The sequence below is a fragment of the Abrus precatorius genome, unplaced genomic scaffold (assembly GCF_003935025.1).
Source record: "Abrus precatorius isolate BTA unplaced genomic scaffold, Abrus_2018 Scaffold3, whole genome shotgun sequence".
In the NCBI taxonomy this organism is placed as follows: Eukaryota; Viridiplantae; Streptophyta; class Magnoliopsida; order Fabales; family Fabaceae; genus Abrus; species Abrus precatorius.
The window spans coordinates 13,786,376-13,805,801 of record NW_020874373.1 but is presented as its reverse complement, the minus strand read 5'-3'; the positions used below and the strand labels follow the sequence as shown (position 1 = coordinate 13,805,801).

The window sequence follows — 19,426 nt, the reverse complement described above, 5'->3', positions numbered from 1 at the left end:
CCATTTTATTTTTAAAAATTATAAAATAACTTTATACAAATCATTAAAAATAAAGAATAAAATAAAAGTAAGGTAATAATAGTTTTATAATTAAAAAAAAGTTTATTGAAATTAAATAATTCTTATTGCATTCAAACGACCCGCAAACCCGAGAGATCTCGGGTCGAATCTTCCCTCATGGTTTCACTTTCAAAATGGAGGTACAGCCACAGAAGGTCGAAAATGCCGAAAAATGGAAGAGATTGGAGTGGTGCAGCTTCAAGATGAACTACACAAGCTATCGTGCATTAAATCGGAGGAAACACTGGAGCGCGTGCTGTGCACTCTCTGGATCACTCGAAAAACTGGTCTTCGCCCCTCCGACAAGTCCGATTTCCAGTCGCTCCTCCACCTCCCTTCCCCCTCGCAACTCGAACCCGTAAGTTTTCGTGCTCTGCACGCGTTCGTTTGAATTCAGATAATTTTTTAAAATTAATTATAATAATTATTATTATAATATTCTGACTAACGGTGCCAATAGTCAACGTCAAATTTAGGTGTTGGCGTGTCTTCGTTCCCTCATCAGGAAATGCGCTTATCAGAATCTCACCGGCGATGAACTTCTGAAGCTTTTTCCGCCGGATCTGCCGCTCGAACTTCAAAGCAATCTCGTTTTGTTGTTACAGAAGAACCGAGATCGGTGGAAGGAGGAGATATCTCCGGAACGGGTTAGAACCAATGTTCCTTCGGTTTTTCTACCTCCGTGGCCTCGCCATGACGGTGACTCCGTTCCTTCACTCGATCGCGCCGATTTAGCAACGGCACCGCCGATTCTTCCGGATGTTACTGCGTCGGGGTTGCTTCCGTGCTTCCAATGTGATAATATTGCTGCTTCTGATAACTTGGTAGGTACTTGTGATATTACGGGGGCACTTGGATAAGCAGTTTAATATATAGAGATTGCGTTTGGAAGAGTTTATGCAGATCACTAGGACTTGATTTTGCGTTTAAAAGAGTTTATGAAAACAGGGTGACTTGAAGATTTTTCAATTTATTTTAATACTTTTTTATATATCTTATTAAAATAAATTATTTTTAGCTCATGTGAATAAGTTTCACCACCTAATTTATAGTATACATTTCTTTTGCAATAAGAGTTTATTGATTAAATACTTAATTCAGCTGCTATATAAAATATACTTAAATTTGATCATGAAAACTAATTGAAATAAATTTTAAAAAATTATTTTGATAAGCTGAAAATTTAAAGTTTATTAAAATGAGTTTAAAGCAGTTTATAAGTTCTTTCAAATACCTCTTCTTAATATTAAGTAATAATTTTGCCAGAGTTTTATTTTGTAGGAGTTTTAATTTCAAACCACCTAGTGTTTTTTTCCTGTATACTCTAAAGAAATATAAGAGTAGATAGAGTGAAACGAGTGTAACACCATTTTGCTATAGAAAGATTTGGGACTGGTCTTGAAAGATGAAAATTGTCATTTTTGTCCTTGAAAGAAGATGAAAATGTCAATCAATTTAGTCCCAAAAATGATCCCCGAGAAGAACTAAATTGATCGACATTTTTGTGTTTTCAGGACAAAAATAATGATTTCCAGCTTTTAAGAACTAATGTAAAGTCCTTGAAAAATTATGTAAATAAAGAACTTAATTATTCATCTTTTCATCTTTCAAGACAAAAATGAGAACTTTTATCTTTCAAGAACTAATGTGACCAACCCAAGTTCTTCAAGGACTAAAATGGTATTTTACTTTTAGATAGTGTATCAGAGGGTTTTTTTTTTTTTTTTTTTTTTTGGGAGGGGGGCTATATATTTATATTTCCTTCTTTTTTGTTATTGAATATCATAGGAAAACCTTCCTTGCCTCAAATCAATGACTTGGACCATGGAGAATCGTGGCTCATCCCCTTCAGATAGAGTGGCTGTAATCAGCCTTAAGGTAATGAGGAAAAATGTTTCTTCTCTTAATTAAATATGCATAAGCTAAATACAACTATAATTGAGCAGATTGCTTCTGTACAATAAATACATGATTTGGTTGTTCATGTAGAAGAGTTATAACCTTCAAATTTTGGTTTAGCCTATGATTCTGTTTTGTAATTTGTAAGCTGAGTGCTGGACGTGTCTTCTGTATGCTGCTGTTGCACTTTTCAAAACAATTGCATGATTGCTTTTATGAGTTGCTATGGAACTATGTATGATGATGTATAGTTATTATGAATCAGAAGCTACTTTTAGAAGCATTTACCAAAAATTTTTTTAGCACTGTTACATATATTAAAGGGCCACATTGTACATGCAGTATTTAAATAATTTTATTGGTTTTTTCGTTGTGATATAACATTGTAATATTGTTATACTATGAAAGATGTACCTGTAATGTGTTTTCGTTTATAGCTGCATGATTATAGCAAGTCTCCATTAGGCGAAACAGAGGTAAAGTTTCAGCTTACAAGGGATACACTTGAGGCTATGCTGAGATCCATGCAATACATCAGTGAGCAACTAAGTGCTGTAAGATATCCTTCTATATTTATCATGATTATGATGAACGATAAATTGGAAAATTAAACCTAAAGTTATCAGAGTTTATTGATATGGAGAGTTTCCCTTGTATGAAAACCTGTTTGCTGAATACAGAATTTATGATAATGTCGGATAGTTTGTGGGTTGACAAAAGAAAGGAAAAGCAGTTGAGTCCATTAAAATTATGGATGCCGATTTGCTAATAAGAAATGAAGATGCTGAGCAATCTATTACTGCATATATGTTTTCCTGCCAAGTTAAAACAGACATTTTGAAGTTCATTTGTTAATTATATCCAGAGCAGTAAGCAATGCAACTCGATGGCATGGATGGTAAAAGTTATAGGACCACTAAAAACTTTTATTTATGTCCCAATGTAATTCTTTTGCAGGACATAACTAATAAATCACTTTCTGGTAGGTGAAAAAATGATAACTCCATACTGGACGTAATTTTAAAGATGGCAGGAATTAGGTTCCCGCAGAACTTATCATATATATACTGATCGTTTATTTTCAGAATATTGTAATGCTGTGTATACCAGGAGAGGATTCTAGGGAAATTACAGGAGTTATGTTTTCCAGACAAAGTCTTTCGTGTTGTATTTAATTTTGTGTCATTCTCGAATGTGTTTGCAGGTTGGGACTTCTTCCGGGCCAGTAAACAAGAAACAAAAGCAGTAGCAAGTTTTCCTGTAATTAATGCCGTAGCTCCTAAGTCACGATAGTTAGAAATATTAGGATAAATATCTCATCCTTTTAAAACAAGAAAAATAAAAAGTTAGTTAGTAAATGACCACACATATATGCTGTAATGGCAATTTACCTTAATATATATTGGATGCTATAACTGATTTCAATCCAAGTATTGATGATTCTTTTATTAATGCCATTGAGGAAACATTCTGGTAGTTGTAAAGATTTGAATTGGTGTGTTTATGATGCTCTTTTAACTATTTGTTTCTTTTGTAACAATAAATTTACAAGATCTTTTTCATGTCTTATTTGCCCTCTTTTTACATTTTTTTCTCACCTTGTGAAGGGCAAAGCGAACTGCATGAAAATTAGAGGACATGAATTTTTCACCTTTTGCCAATTGCATGGATATTAGATGATATAGGAACCCAAACCATTATCTGCATAGTGTACAGAAGAAAATTATAAATTCGGGACCATAAAAGATTCTAATTTCTAAACAACTGCAATCTGGTCCAAATGATGGAAGAAGCCATGGAAGGAGATTTTTGAAACTGAAAGGGTTCAGTCTATGAAAAAATGGTTCTCTAAGCGTTCTGGTATCCTTTTGTCAAACCTTTTTTTCATTTAAACGCCACGCGATGCTGGAACTTGGTAAGAATTGTATAGAAATCATTCTAGAATGTCCCAAAAGAACTAGATATCCAGAGCTGATATATCAAACAACTAGAAATGCCAAAACATTTGGGGGTCTAAAATTAGGATAACCAAAACCAAGTATAAAATCGTTTCAAAGAGGCATCAAATCCAACGTGCTAGCTACATTTTAGCGACTAACAAGGGTTTTGTTTTTGGTCCCATGTACGTATGTCAATTGAACGCTATATCGAGTACCTTATGGACTTTGGAACGTGTCTTAATAATAGCTTGACTAACGTGTATCCCAGGCACATACTAATAAGATGAAGAAAATTCGGGACTTGATGGGAAAATGCAGTAAATATTTATACACAAGCTCGATGGAGTCCTCATTATTCACCAATAAGTATCCAATTGATTTGGTCAATAGAGGCATAAAGCCAAAATTGACAACTACAATTACATTCTCCATTGCTCCATTAACTAAACAGATTATAATTATTGATATAATGATATTTTTTCTTGGACAGAAAAGTGATTATTGATGTAAAGGTGAAGAAATAAGAAGCCATAAAAAAAAAAGAACTGCTTACTATATACACAAACAAGTCCAATCACCATTTCTACAATCGAAGTATAATGTACAATAATCCTTGTTTTTTGGATTACACAATGTGCACAAGTCGGAAATAAAATCTCATCCTATATATGCCAAATTGCTCACACTCGGGGTAAAATTGAACAAAACTGCACGCTTCAAGAAATAAAACCAAAAAACTCATTCTTGAAGAAACCAATCCAACAAAATTTAAGAAACCTGACCTGACTACTATCAATTAGCCAAGACATGATGGTGCCACGGCTAGATACCCAAAATCCCATCACTGAAGAAAAAATGAAACAACATAAATAAGAAACTTACAATCTTGCTCAAAGTGACCTCAGAATCAATCAGAATCACTCGAGCTCGAGCTGGAGCTGGAACTAGATTTCCTACTGTGAGACTTTGCCTTTTTACCGGAGCTCCTAATGGGTATATCTTCCAATTTATCCACTGTAGTTCTGCTAATTTCCTCAGAACCGGTTGCCACATCAGATGATTCATTCACCTTGGCCGAGCCAACTTCATTTGATTCCACTTTGACTGAAGTCTCTTTCAAATCCAAAGGATTTGACAGCTCCCTTTGGTTATCTTCGGAGACTTGCTTTAAAGCAATATTAATATCTTCAAGTGATCTAGCTTCAACAACTTGTAGGTCTGAATTAACTTCAAGGTGATCTTTATCTTTAGATTCATCACTAACAAGCTGATCCTTAATCGTACTTGGAAGGATTACCTCTTTAACATCTACTCCTTCTTGAAGTTGCTTAAAAGCCAAGTTAATATCGTCAAGTGATCTTGCTTCAAGAACTGGGACATCCTGCTCAACCTCTGCTATCTTTACATCCGTATGAAGTGAACTAAGTTGATCATCTCTAGTTTTCTCATGTTCAATGTCAGTATGCAGTGATGCACCGGCATCACTGACACTAAAATCCCCAACAGTGTCCAATTCTGACAAGAATCCTTCATCAATTTCCTTCATATCATCTAATTCATCGATGTTTTCTTCAGTAAACTGAGACATGAAGTCCCCTTCTGAAGGAACCAAGTTTTCTGGGGCTTCATTTTGGTACTCATTTTTAACTTCTCCATGCCTATCAACTTCCAAATCCACTTTGCTAGAGGGTGAACTGAATTCAGGAGTCTCATATTTTTCTGAGGTCACAGAAGAGATGCTTAGAGGAAATTTATCGGTCACACCATGCCATTCTCCAGCTTGATCATTGGAAGTGCCAAAATCCTGTGCAGATTCAACCTGGATAGCATTAGAACTCTAAAGAATGTTAAAGAATTTATGTACATTGATTGTGTGTATGTAGAAATACTCAAAGAATATATAATTCAAACAATTACTACCTTGAAATACATTCTATCTACTAGTGCAATGCAACTGAATTTCACATACATACTTACTAAGCATCATATTTGTTTGACATCTATTTGCATAAGCCATCATTCTACAAAATTCCTATAGAAGAGTTTTCTTCTGTTTGGTGGAACAGAGGCTATAAACTTGTGTCATCACTAACAAATTTGACAAGAACAACCTATCTGAACTGGACTAATATTTTCTGGGTATTTAAGAATTGGCAGTCACAATAGGAGATGGGAGTTCATATTTTAACGATAATACAATGAAAAAGATCAGGAAAGGCCACAAGTTAATATGGGTTTGTTGGTAATGAAAATTGGAGGAAAATATTTGTTTTCCTTCTGGGTATCATAGAAAAGGAAAAATTGAAGGGTAAATTAACTTAGTCATGTCAGGGACTCTATGGGAAAGATAGATTCTGAATATAAGTTAAGCAGGTAAATACTTTTTCTTTCTTCCCCCATTAATGGAGAATCTGCAGGGACATGGAATAGAAAAAATGTGTTTCCTTGGAATGGAAATAAAATGGATAAAGGGTAGAGTGGTAGACCAGTATGGAACTATGCACCAATTATTGGAAGTACAGCAGTTACTGACAGTGACACGATCCTAAAATTTCAGTGGCAAATACTAATAAATAGCATGTTAAATCCCATATGGATTTACATCAGTATTGGGAATATAATCAATAGGATGTGTTAAAATCAAATAACACCGCTATTGTTCCTTTAGGACATCATCATGTGATTTTCCTCAATAAACTGGGTCCTTAAAGCAAACGAATTTCAAGGGATAAATTATTTAGATTAATGAAGGCATAAATTGTCATGTGACTTACCTGACTTTGATCATGATCACTGGAAGATTGTGCAACCACTAATTTATCAGAGCTTGACAGCTGATTCTCCATGTTAGACGGAGACTTCACATCAATTTCATGTTGATTATTGGAAGTGAAGACCACCATATTCTTATCCAAATCTTGGTGGATTTCAGTGTTACCTTGCTCCATGGGACTTGACAAGAAAACTGTATCCTGTTGAATCTGAATGTCATTGTTACTTGATGAAATTTTCTCTATATGTTCAGTTTCTTCCGAAGGTAGAACAGGATGGACCACTGGTACTTGCCCTGCTGCTGGTGGAAGCTGTAAATCCTGTGCAGCAGGCATAGATGAACCATTAGAAGAAATATGGTGGGCATCAGAGGCCACCGAATCTGGTATTTCACTTGCATCTTGGACTGACACAGACATATTTGCATTATGAAATCTTGATATTTCATTAGGCAGGGCACCTTCCTCCACGGATTCATTATCTGATAGATGTGACTTTTCAGAAGCCATTTGATAGTTTGAATCTGAAGAATCTACAGTGTCTTGATGACAAATTTCAGAGTCAGTGTGTATGTGGTCAGCTAGATCCTGTCCATGAACTAAGCCTGAATTAGTCACATCCTTTATTAATCCAATATCCAAAGACAAATTTGAATCTGTGGAAACAGGGACAACCTGAGGCTCAGCCATTGTAGATCCATTCTGATCAACAAAATTTGGGGCAACTGCAGATGACTCATTTGCAGTGACATTATTTATATCTTCAGATTTCTCAGACCTCCATTCACTTTTGGCTTCCACATGTAATTCAGAAGAGGCCGCTTCGGTATTTTCAGGACCAGAAGCATTATCTTGCACTTTGTGATCTTGCACTTCAGACTCTTTATCTGCCACATTAGCAGTCGTTTTTACTGAAGCAGAAGGCAATGCCCCCTCGGAAATCTCCACTGCAGAATCAAAAGAAGATACTGAAGGAAAAGATTGGAGCTTTTCAGAAGGAGGTGGACTAGAATCATAAACAGGTTCTACGTGTTGATTGTCTTCCACTTCACTTACATGATGGAGGTTTGATTCCTCCGTTGAAGCTTGTGTTGAAATTCTAGATTCTGAGATATGATCATCTACTTGCTGTGAATTTGACTCTCTTTCCATTTTTTCATCTGGTATGTTGTCAATTACTTCTGATACAGATGAATGGCTTGATCTACTGCTGCTGCTCTCCTCATCACTTGGTTCTCTTCTCAATTGTGTATCCCCTGCATCAAATTGCTCATGGGTTTCAACCTCTCCTGTTTCAGGATAGAATTCCATCTCCGAAGGATTCTCCACCCCACCCAGCACTATTTCAACTTCATCATGGTGAACATCACTCTCCTCAGCTTGTATCATCTCCACAGAATCATTTTCTCCAGAGGATTGGCTTCCATGTTCAGCATTATCAGAAGCATGATCAATGTTAGATATTAACTCAGTCTCTTGAGAAAGGTCTTGTTCACTGAATTTCCTGTCATCCTGATCAATTGAGCTCACAGATTCAGTATCTGGAACAGAACTCAACTTTGAATCACTTACTTCACTGGATTGCCTCTGAAATGAAGAATAGCTTGTTCCCTCTGAAGCCACCCTTTCAGATATAAAGACGGGTTTCCAATCATACCTCTCATGCCTGGATATCCCCAATACTGATGTTCCGATGCTGAAACTTTCATGCCGCCGAAAAAAGGCATCTTTTTGATTAAACACCGTGAACTCTTGTTGAAAACTGTCCCCCTTAAGATCAGGTTTTTCTTCATTTGAGTCATACGGAATATCAAAGGGGTTTCGTCTAGGCTGTAGAATAGATGGAGCAGAACCAGGAATGGGTGGTAACCCCATGGCAGCATAGGAGTCATCAGGGAAATCAAACGGGTTACACCTGGTTGTAGTAATAGGTGGAATGTTACAGGGAAGATCAGCACCATCTAAGTCTATTAGATTCTTCTCTGTCATCAATCTCCTTGCTCTTCTCCTAGCAATAAGATGCTCCAACCGTTTATTCCTTTCTAGTTCTAAATTTCCCAGATCCATAAGATTCTTTTGGTCATCCTCTGTCCACTTGATAGCAGACTTACTTTCATCCTCTTTGCCACCCTCCACTTCTTCCTCTTCATCATCGCGTTCATCAATATCATCTACTTCCACGTCACAGTGGTTTTCAGATTCATCATCTGATTCAACACTGTCATCATCACTTTTTTGAGACTTATCAGATGCAGAATCAGAACCATCACGGGACACATGAGCCGGCTGTGGGGCATCTACATCTAAAAGAGGGTGGAGTTCATCAAGCATTGGAATGATGTCAGCCATGGAAGCATCAGGTGAAGAGCTCTCTGCCCCATCAGACCCTGACTCCACAGATTCATCCTCCTCCTCATCATCGTTCTCCTCCTGTTTCCAAGATGAACTGGCCGAAAAGTCAATGGGATCTCCTGGAGTTTTCTCATTCTCAATTTCAATAATATCATCATTAACTTTTTGAACCAAGACATATTGTTTCTCAATAGCTTCATCATCACTCGAAACAATTTCAGACCTTAGGTTCTCCTCATGAACTTCCCTGCTCTTCCCCAACTCAAAACTATGGAACTCCCTTTCAACTTCCCCTTTTTCTTGCTTCTCAGGCTGAATATCCTGCAAGTTTTCCTCATTGGGAGGCACGTCAGAAAGCAAGCCGTGATCTTCCTCCCCCCTATTATCCTTCTCACTCACCAAACTTGCTTCATCAATGCCGCTCTCTTCTACATCACTCTTATTTTCTGAATATCCTTTCACAAAATAGCTCTCATCTCTGTCAGCAAAAACAATGTCACCCTCGGAAAACCCAGTTTGGAAGGACGAAATGCCATGAGTAACTTTCTCTTCCTTTTCAACTTCGGGCACATTTGATTGCCCAAAACTGAGAAGGGTCCCAAGCAGAACAGCAGTGCAGACCAAAACAGGGGATGCAGACACCAAAACAGAAAATAGAAAAGGAAAATATTTGTACAACAAAAGCAAGAAACCAATAAAACCCACAAGGAATGGATGGTTGCAAACTGATCCGTAACCACCTCCGATTGAAATCACAACAAGTTTCCTTATTTTGATCCCAATTTCTGATCCCATCTTCCTCTCTTTCTCTTTCTCTTTCTCTGTCTCTCACTTGATAACTCTCCCACTAATTAAAACCTGTTGTGATTCATCAACCATAAACAAACAAATGGGTACCCAGATAAGAAGATCCAATGATCCATAAACAACAGTTCCCACAAAAGAAAAAAGTTTCGAAATTTAACATAATTTAAGCTTAAACGTACCTCAACATGAATCAAAATAAATCCCAGAGAATCACAATGATCAATCTAATCCCTGAACAAAAACGAAAAATCCAGGATAAAAAAATGATGGATTATCACTGTATAACCAGTTAGGAATAAGGATATGAAAATAAAAAAAAAAGATATTTTGGAGAGAAATGACTCACCAGATATGATTGTGGAAATAAAAGAAGACAAAGGATAATTGGGAATCCTCTGCTTTTCTATGTTTCTTCTTTTGTTTACTTTATGAGGAAAACAGGAGCTATAGGAAGCTGAACGTGTGTGTTATGGCATTGGCTATGTGTATTTGATGGTTTGACAAAGAGAGTGTGGGGCGGCAAGAAAAGAAGAGAAAGAGGAAGATTGAAGGTGAAGGAGAAAGGGAAAAAAGAAAAAAAAAATGAAAAGGATAGAAAGCTATCATTACATTATTACAACTATTTTAATTTTTCTTTTTTTTTTCCTCTCCCTATGTTGCTTTCTGCAAAGAAACCTTTTACTCTGTCATGCTTTCTTGTTATGATCTGTGGGACATCTCATGGTGATTTGGGTATGGGCAGTCTCATTCTCATATTCAATTTAATGCATAACTGATCGTGTTCTTGATCTACCTTGCTGTCATGAGGTCAGGAGAATTCTCAAGTTCATATTTTACCCAAATTCAGAGTGAAAATACAATTTGATGGCTAGTAAACAATAATGCAACTATATTACAATAAATTATTAGTAAAAATAATCTCCAATAATTCATTTATAAAAATGTGTTAATTTTGTCAAATGTATTTTACGTGATATTTATAAAATTTGCATATAAAATAAATGATTGATTTCCAAAACCTGTTGAATGGAATTGATCGTTATACGATTTTTATATTCAATTTATCTATATTGAAATAACGGGATTTGTAAGTTATTTAAATGATTGTAATTAAATTTATCAAACAAAAATTAATTTTAATCTAAATTAAGTTTTATTCGGGATATGCTTATTAATTGTTTGGATAAGTACAGTGTAGTCTTTGTGATTATATAGAAATAGAAATGTGTTTTTTAATAGTGTTTTGGATGAGAGGAAAGTCCTAGATTCTATTATTTTGAGGTCCTGAAAATGACTATTACTTGTTAGTAAGGGAGAAGCTGTTATGTTAGCTGATTGATATTTGAACTCACGAAATTATATCCGTCTTAGCTTTGTATAAGTATATTTTTGCTTTATATTTCTTACCATGCTTTTTATTTCTTTAAATAAATAATTTTTTTATGTGTATATGAGTTTTGAGTTCCCCTTAAACTCTCTCTAATAATATTTATTTTACTTATAAAAAAAAACAAAGATAAAAATTTTATACTAATGAAAAAATTCATTACTCAACCCAACTATTTCATAAATAAAATTAATTTTTTAACATACTTCTAATGATACATAATAAAAAAAATAATACATAATGAAATTTATTAAAAAATTCAATAATTAATATTATTAACATATTAGATTTGTGATACTATATATTTTTTAATAAAATTTTCCTGTTTTTTATTACATGACTTTAAATATATATATTAAAAATTTGATAAAAAATAATAATAAAGAGTTAAAGATGAATGTTGGTCACGATCATTGCATCCTCGATTTTGTGACATATTATTATTATTATTTATTCCTTAAAACATGCCATTTTGTCAGCGTTTTGTTCTTCCAGGCTGGTGTGTTGGATCGCCAAACATACCCTCTTATATATTTAATTAATCTTTTAATATTCCTAACAAATGAAAATCACATTTGAAAAAAAATATCAAGCTCAATGAAAGGGATTTAATAAACAAAGAGAATATTAAAGTTGCATTTGGATGTGAAGAATGATTTGAAGTTTCTTTGAGTTAAGGTTAGAATATATTTTTAATAGTTTATTTATAAATTAATTTGTATTTAAAAAATTATATTTATCTTTTTATATAAATATTTTATCATATTTAGTTTCTATCATTATAATAATATTTAAAAACTGCAAACTTAACTCAATTATGGTAACTTAACAAATTATAAACTTTATTAATAATATTATAATAATAAAATTAAAATATATCATTATACTTGTATAAAAATATAATTCTTTAATATAAAAATTAATTTAATGAATGTTAATTATAAAAATTAAACTCGTATTTTAATTTTAATATAAAATTATGAAATTAATTTTAAATTATTGAATATGATTGAAATATGTGTATAAATTAATTTAAATTATATATTTTATTAAAATATGTATTTTTATTAACAAAGTGTTTAAATTAATTTTTTTAATGGTAAAATAAATAAGTTATTAATAACATAGAACATGAGAGAAAATTATTTTCAGTTTAATATATAGTTTCAATTTTAAGTTTTTAATGAATACAATTGTGTTAAATATTTAAAAAAAATCACATATAGTAACTTTATCTAACTTAAACATGATTATTTTCAATGTTATATTATTTCAAAAAATAATTATTTTTGTTAAAATTATGATATTTTAGTTTTTTTTTAATTTATTATTACTTTCTTGGTCCTTAGTGTCATTTGGATTTAATGTACATATGGGTAATTTGTTAGGCCATACGTATTTCTCAAAAAAGAAAATAAAAGTGACCATTATAACTAAAATATTCTATTAAAAGAATTGAAATCACTTTAAACAAGTTGAGAAATGTTTCAAAATATTATAACTACAAAATAAAAGATATTTACAAATTCATTTATTTTAAATTTTGTCTTGTTACTTTTTACAGTAAGATGATTACCGTTTAAATTAATAAAATATAGCTGAACCAACTTTTAAAAAAAAAATTACATTTTTCAATGAGACCATTAAACAATTAAGCTCCTTTTTTATATTATTTTTTTTACAAATAAAGAAAAAAATATTATTTTCAATCCTTAGAGTTGAGAATAAATAGCTAATAATAGTAAAATTTTATTAAAAAAAAGTATTTATTGTATTTTTATAATTTTAATATAATAATTATATACTTTTTTCATAAAAAAATTATTTATAAATACTTAAACTCAGCCCTAGGAACAAAATTCAAATTTTTTTTTTTAAAAAGTTTTGACCTAAAATTTTGAAGTTGAAATGTGACGAATTCAGCGTCGGTATTGCTTCTCATCGAAATACAAATAACATTTTAAAACTAAAATAATTTGACTTTAAAACTATCACGTTAACACGTTCATGTAATTTTCACGAAATTTACTTTCGTACTATTCAATATTATTAATTTATTTACACTCTGTAGAACACAGATATTTCATTGAATTATCCGATACAATACATTTAAGCAACATGCGAAAATTTGACGATTCATATAAACTCAGTGGCATTAAAAAAGAAAAACAAAACTCTTTCAGCATTGCACTTTCAAATTTCACCTTCTAAAATTTAATTGACACGACCAATTTTTCTCTTAAGATTTTAGTCAGTGAACTTTACCTCCAAAATTTTAATTAATAATAATAAAAAATTAAAACATGGCACCATTAACATTTTAGTATAAATGTCATTTACTAACCTAACCCTCTAAAGGTACTAAAATAGAAAGAGATAAACGACAAATTCAGATACTTTTTCGAATGAATCACACTAACAAAATGTTTAGACAGTGAGTTACATGTGAAATAGAATTTAGAAAGTCTTTTTAGAATTTACCAATAAATTACCCTACATTCAGTGTATTAAAAATATACTATAAAGCGAAAATTTCCTTGTTTTCCTTACAGAATATAAGATCAAGATGTTATATAAGCTAACCTACCAACAACAAAGGACCTTTGCAGAACTAAAGAACTCACTTTTGGTCTGTAAATTATACTAAGCCAGTTAGACACTCGGTGAAGGATCCATCAGCAACTTTTTCCTTTTTCCCCTCCCCCTTTTTTTCCTGCTTATGAGAAAAGTTTAGGGTAATTTGTATTAGAATCTCAGAGTACTAATCGATATGATTAATTCTTGAGTTAGATGTTTCCTGCAAAAGTCGTGCGCTTCCATTCCTGTAAAGGCACAACGCCACAACCACAAGCCTAGTCTAAAATGCTGATTTGATAGTATAATTTCTCCATCCAGCATCCTTGACACCTCATCATTCACTAACTAATGCATCAAGGACGAAAATGCTTTCTCTTTTCTAAAATTTGTGCTCGAAGGAACAAGTATTTTTTGTGTTAATATTTAAGGCAATGAACAGAGTTTGTGCTTAGGCCTTGGTACATGAAACGGTGATTGGTGGCATTTCTCATCATAGCTTGTGACATTTACCAAATAACAATCATAAATACACCTTACGATAACCCTGCTACAACATAGAGAGATAGAAGCATAGATACGCCTAAAAGGCTAACGTGCCCATATTGGATACATATCCATTACGGGCATGTTGACGACGCTTGAACAATGTGTTCATTGATGTCACCTATCTACTTCAAATTTCAAAGTAGGTAAGTTCTAATTAAAATTTGACTTCATGTGTTACTTGAGATTATATGTTCAAGATGTTTCATTTTGTGATTAAAATATTTATTTTTCATTTTTACATAAGGAATCTTGCCGTGTCATGTCTGTCTTATTTAAGAATGTGCAATGTTACCGTGTTGGTGCTGCATCGTGTCTGTGCTTCCTAGGAGGTACTGAGGGAGGGGAAAAGTAACATGAAAGAAATGTGTAACTTTCTACGTTCTGAATGCTAGTTAAAATTCTGATGCCAGATGAGCCAACTCAAACTTCCTCGAACTTTTGAGTGAAAAGGTGCATGGACCCAAAAGTTGATTTTTGCTGCTATGGACAGTGGGCTGTATGGGGCATTGGCCGAGAGTAATGGTTCAGACGTCACTTTCAAAGTACAGTAGATTTAAGTTCACTAGTTCAGGGTTTGTGTAAAATTTGAATGAGTAACATAACTAACTCAGCCAGTGACCTGTCTCTTCTGATTCAGTTCTCCAAGCATTTTTTGGGTTCATGAACCTCATTCTTGGGTTCATATTGGGAGCAGGACATCTTCCCGTGTTTAATTACATAATCTTCCTCCAACTTTGAATGAACAGCTTCATCACTAGATGTTTCATCCTCAGAATCATTGTCTCCTGCATGCTGTAATTCATTGAAAGACTTCAAAAGACTGGGTGACGATATACCAGAATCAATGACATCAGACAACCTTCGGTCATCTTCTCTCATTTTTTTAGCATAAGCTTCATAGTTGAATCCAACTGTGCTTTTCCCACCAAAAGAGGCTTCCAGCTTGTCCATGTCAAAGAGTTCTTCCATTATCTTGAGGCTCCTTGGGTTGTCAAGGTAAACAAATGTCACCTTTTTGTAAGTCTTAGGTTCTAGAAATGGTTTCACCATCTGTTACAAAAAATAAAAATAAAAATGCATGCTTTTAAAACATAAAAAGCAAACGTAAAAACACTGAATTTAGATGTCCATGAACAAATTTGAACAGAAAAGGAAAGCAACCAACAAAATTCCAGCTTGTATTACTACTACATGGCTGCATATAATTCACAGGACTCATCTGATCCATCACAGATCACTTGAAACTAGTATTATTTCACTCTAGTTGGAATACATTCTCTTACTTTTTACAATTTTGCAGTGACAAACAGGAAATATTATCATATCATACCTTCCAAAATGACTCGAACACTTTTGGTGGATTGTAAAAGATTGCACGGCCCAACCTCTCTGGGTAATGAGCCTGCAGAATTTGAGCAGTATCCCGGGTGACCTTTAATGATAAGCATGATGTGCTCCACCCTTGAAAATCAATAAGCCAAACCATCTGTTCTTGATTAGAACTTTGATTCAATATGGCATTCTCCAAACAGTAAACAAGGTACTTGATCTGCTCAGTTCCCGAGTTTGTACTCTAAATTGGATAAAAATAAAGTTTCAGTCAAAGCATTGAAACTTCAATAGTATTACCAATGACATCCAAAAAACAAGAAGGCAAATGAAATATGTGTGAAACAGTGAATTCTCATCAATTTATATCACCTGAATACCAGGTTTAATAACAAAAACAGTCCTTCCTTGCTTGTCCAAGTAATCAGCTCTATACAGCCTTCCTCTTGCAGCTTCTTGAACTACATCATCCTAATTGCATAAAAAGTAAAAAAGGGAAATTGCCTTTCAGTTGAACTAATCTAGTACAGTTAGCAACTAGTCACTATTTAAAACCATATAGTCATTCCCAGGAATTCTATCCTGTAATTGGGGTAAACAAAATTAAATATGAATTACGATGATAAAGGCCCTGAAATTGCTGGCTTGCATTGATAATTAGCATTACCATCTGTCCTCGTTATAGTCAATACACCTGTAAAACTAAAGCTGACTGCTTTTAATTTTTTTCTTTTAGTTTGAGTTTTTACACACCAACTGTGCTACAAAGCATTTATAAAACTAGGATATTTAATCAATTTTCATGCTATATTATATTCAGGACTGAAGTCTAATATATTCTCTTTCATTTTTCTGAATGAATTAGATAAGAAAAAAAATAGCATTTGATACCCATCGTATCTTCTCAGGCTTGAACTCCAGCTTCCATTTCATGGTGCCTTTCAACATCTTTGCAGCCTTCTTAGAATTGTAGTTTCGTGCTCTAAGGTACCTTAGCACTGATGCATCCGAACACAGAGCAGAGAACTTGTCGGCAATTGGACCAATTATCTTTCTGACTTCTCCGATCTAAAAGAACAAAGGAAATCAAACATTTTTCCACTTCAAATTTCCTCCATAAAATGCATTCACTACCATTAAATAACCCCTTAGCTATAGGGTAGTTTCCCTGCTCACTCAAATTCAAATAGAAACTAGAAAGAGAATCAATGATCCTTATTTGACAGTTCGGCATTGGGGGTTTTAAGAAAAATTAATTGTTTGTCTAACAAATAATATGAGTATATGCAAACTTTTGGATGGAAGAATATCGTAAGAGGTTGCGCTAGTGCACTGATATACGATAACAATACACATCGAATTTATAATTTGATGTTCATAAAATAGAGCTAAATGTCAAGTACCTTGGCCTGCTGCTCTTCCGCAGATAAAGTTTTTTCAGCTGCATCGGGTTTCAATTTTTTAAATGACATCTTTCCAAATCCCAATCAAGCTAAAACATTCTGAAATATGAACAACCAAAAAAAAGGAAAAACCTTACATCCAATGTTAGGCTTGAAATTAAAATTCAGCAACAAAAGTCCCTTAAATAGACAGATTCAACTTAAAAAGGCACATTGGTGTTAACTGCTAAGTTGGACCCAAAAATTCCCATACTGCAATTTCATCTGTACATCATGAAATGATGAAGCATTTTCAATTCATTAAACTTATATTGATAATGTTCTACTTATTTACTGACTGTCTCCTTATTATTGGATCATGTCGCCATGGTCTAAAGGGCAAGAAAATGTGATCCACTCATTTGTCAAACGGTCTAAACCTTTCTTAAGCATAATTTTTTCCCTTTGTGTGATAAATACTGCAAAGACATGAGGAAAAAGAATAAGATTTTCTCCTCCCCCCACCCCAACCCCGATTCCCTGAAAAAGAAAAGAATCAGAAAGAATTAACGTAGCAAACAAGACATATAATCCCTCTGTTTCTACACATTTGAAAGAAAAAAACACACACAAGAAAAACAAATTTCACCTTTTGAACTTAATAAAGAAAGAAAAATACCAGCACTATGATGTTATCTTTTGTCACAAGACCTTTAAGCTTCCGGGATGTTCTTTTTTGTCTTTTGTGTGACTAAAAATGATCTGCAATCCGTAACACAAATAAAAATGGTCATAACAGAGGGTATATGTTATTATAGATAACAAAATAAATGTCAATCCATGCCTGCTAATTAATATTGCATTCTGAGGACAACTCATTTAGCTCTTAAAAACTGAAAAAGTAGAAAAAGAATGCGTACGCATTTAGGCTATAAAGCTTCCTAAATATATAACCAGGAGGAGTAACTTGTAGTATTTTTGTTTTAAGCACTAATTCACAATCTTTCCCATCCAATTAAACTTCAAGTGAAACTCTTACTCGGGTGTCATCACTTATCTATTAATTCACATTCATCAGAAACCATCCTTTCCATTAACAAGAATATATTTAGCTCGAACTGTGAAAAATTCCTCAAAGTTTGAACTGCATGAACCAAACACCCTAATCCAGAAAGCATGAACTCAAAGTGCGAAAAACTCCTCCGCAAGAAAATATTTGTCTACAATTTATTTAATAGAATCTATTCGATTTTCATCAAACAAACAAGACACATCATTATCTGTATAACGCTTTCATTTCATGAGTTCTGTTCTTATCCTAAAACTGCACCAAAGAACCATCCCCTTCACTGCACATAATAACACTATAAAACAACAAATCAAAACACCTAAAAATTCAAACATACCAACACAAAGGAGTGAACAATATGGTGATGAATTCTAACAAGTATGACAATCAACAAAAGTGATAAAACAAACACGATTCAATTCTTTTAGTAATAAACCTTGTTTCACAGGTTCACGTGTAGTATAGTATTCCTTAGCACTATTATAGAATAACACGATTCCTCGGCGTTTACTTGCTTTGTTCTAACGTGATTCCAGAAAAACCGATAAAGTGAAACTCAACAAGTTTCGTATAATCCAACTCAGAAGATCATTAAATACAAAACCAATTGTTGCAGCAAAGTAATCACATAAACATCAATGCACTGTTCACATCTCAAACATTACACGAAATCAAACCAATGGGATCATACATAGGCTCGTCACGAAAACAAGAAGCTTGAACAGTGTGTGCATTTATGAGAAGAGAAAATAAATTTTTTTATTTAGTAAAAAAGAAGTTTTAAAAAAAAGAGAAGAATGAGGATCGTGAAGAAGAAGAGGAGGTAAGGAAGGACACGTGGCTAGCAAGGAGAAGGGTAAACGTAACCAGTGGGAAATGGGGAAAAGAAAACAAATAACGGAAGCTTACTTATGGAACAATTTTAGAAATTTTCTTTAAATTCAAGATTTTAGCCCAATTTCACTTGCATGTTAGGTTTGTTGTCCGGCTCAAATTCAGATTTGTTATGTAAGAAAATGTTTTAGAATATTCCTAACTTGTTAAGAATTTTTTTACCTTTTTCATCTTTATAGTTTATGAGTGATTAAATTAATCTCATAACTCACTCACGTCTAAACTATATATAATCAAGACCATCCTCAGAATTAAGAACATGCTAATATTATTTTATTAGAATCCTTTTTTTTAAATATTGTTTGGTTAAATAATATTTAAGGGAATGTAAGTGGGTTAGATACTAAAAAGAGAACTTTATCGTCTACAGTAATCTTACCCGACTTAAACATGATTTTTTTCAACTAATACTT

General features: G+C 33.3%; 3 protein-coding genes across 12 annotated transcripts; 1 reads left to right on the top strand and 2 right to left on the bottom strand.

The window, feature by feature from the left end:
- Positions 1–226: 226 nt before the first annotated feature.
- Positions 227–3,519, top strand: LOC113861802. 2 transcript variants are annotated; one of them, XM_027494832.1, is made up of 5 exons: positions 227–418; positions 537–884; positions 1,849–1,938; positions 2,397–2,513; positions 3,164–3,519. In XM_027494832.1, the coding sequence occupies exons 1-5, from the start codon at positions 233–235 to the stop codon at positions 3,206–3,208; spliced, it is 786 nt and encodes a 261-aa protein (XP_027350633.1). In that variant the 5' UTR covers positions 227–232; the 3' UTR covers positions 3,209–3,519. The 2 variants fall into 2 exon arrangements, with proteins under 2 accessions (XP_027350633.1, XP_027350634.1); XM_027494833.1 differs by having other exon boundaries at positions 233–418; positions 1,852–1,938; positions 3,164–3,298.
- On the bottom strand, positions 3,385–10,429 carry LOC113861800. Of its 3 annotated transcripts, XM_027494831.1 has the most exons (5): positions 10,176–10,427; positions 10,009–10,060; positions 7,346–9,880; positions 6,674–7,258; positions 3,385–5,718 (listed from the first exon to the last, which is right to left on the bottom strand). In XM_027494831.1, the coding sequence occupies exons 3-5, from the start codon at positions 9,815–9,817 to the stop codon at positions 4,807–4,809; spliced, it is 3,969 nt and encodes a 1,322-aa protein (XP_027350632.1). In that variant the 5' UTR covers positions 9,818–9,880; positions 10,009–10,060; positions 10,176–10,427; the 3' UTR covers positions 3,385–4,806. The 3 variants fall into 3 exon arrangements, with proteins under 3 accessions (XP_027350632.1, XP_027350631.1, XP_027350630.1); XM_027494830.1 differs by having other exon boundaries at positions 3,385–5,736; positions 6,674–9,880; positions 10,176–10,429; XM_027494829.1 differs by having other exon boundaries at positions 6,674–9,880.
- Positions 10,430–14,255: 3,826 nt separating this feature from the next.
- Positions 14,256–19,030, bottom strand: LOC113861559 (phosphatidylinositol transfer protein 3-like). Of its 7 annotated transcripts, none has more exons than XM_027494463.1 (7): positions 18,556–19,030; positions 17,730–17,812; positions 17,072–17,170; positions 16,560–16,736; positions 16,041–16,139; positions 15,670–15,912; positions 14,256–15,389 (listed from the first exon to the last, which is right to left on the bottom strand). In XM_027494463.1, the coding sequence occupies exons 3-7, from the start codon at positions 17,138–17,140 to the stop codon at positions 14,973–14,975; spliced, it is 1,005 nt and encodes a 334-aa protein (XP_027350264.1). In that variant the 5' UTR covers positions 17,141–17,170; positions 17,730–17,812; positions 18,556–19,030; the 3' UTR covers positions 14,256–14,972. The 7 variants fall into 7 exon arrangements, with proteins under 7 accessions (XP_027350264.1, XP_027350262.1, XP_027350261.1 ...); XM_027494461.1 differs by having other exon boundaries at positions 14,288–15,389; positions 17,072–17,529; positions 18,780–18,968; XM_027494460.1 differs by having other exon boundaries at positions 14,288–15,389; positions 17,072–17,529; positions 18,785–18,968.
- Between the last annotated feature and the right edge of the window lie 396 nt (positions 19,031–19,426).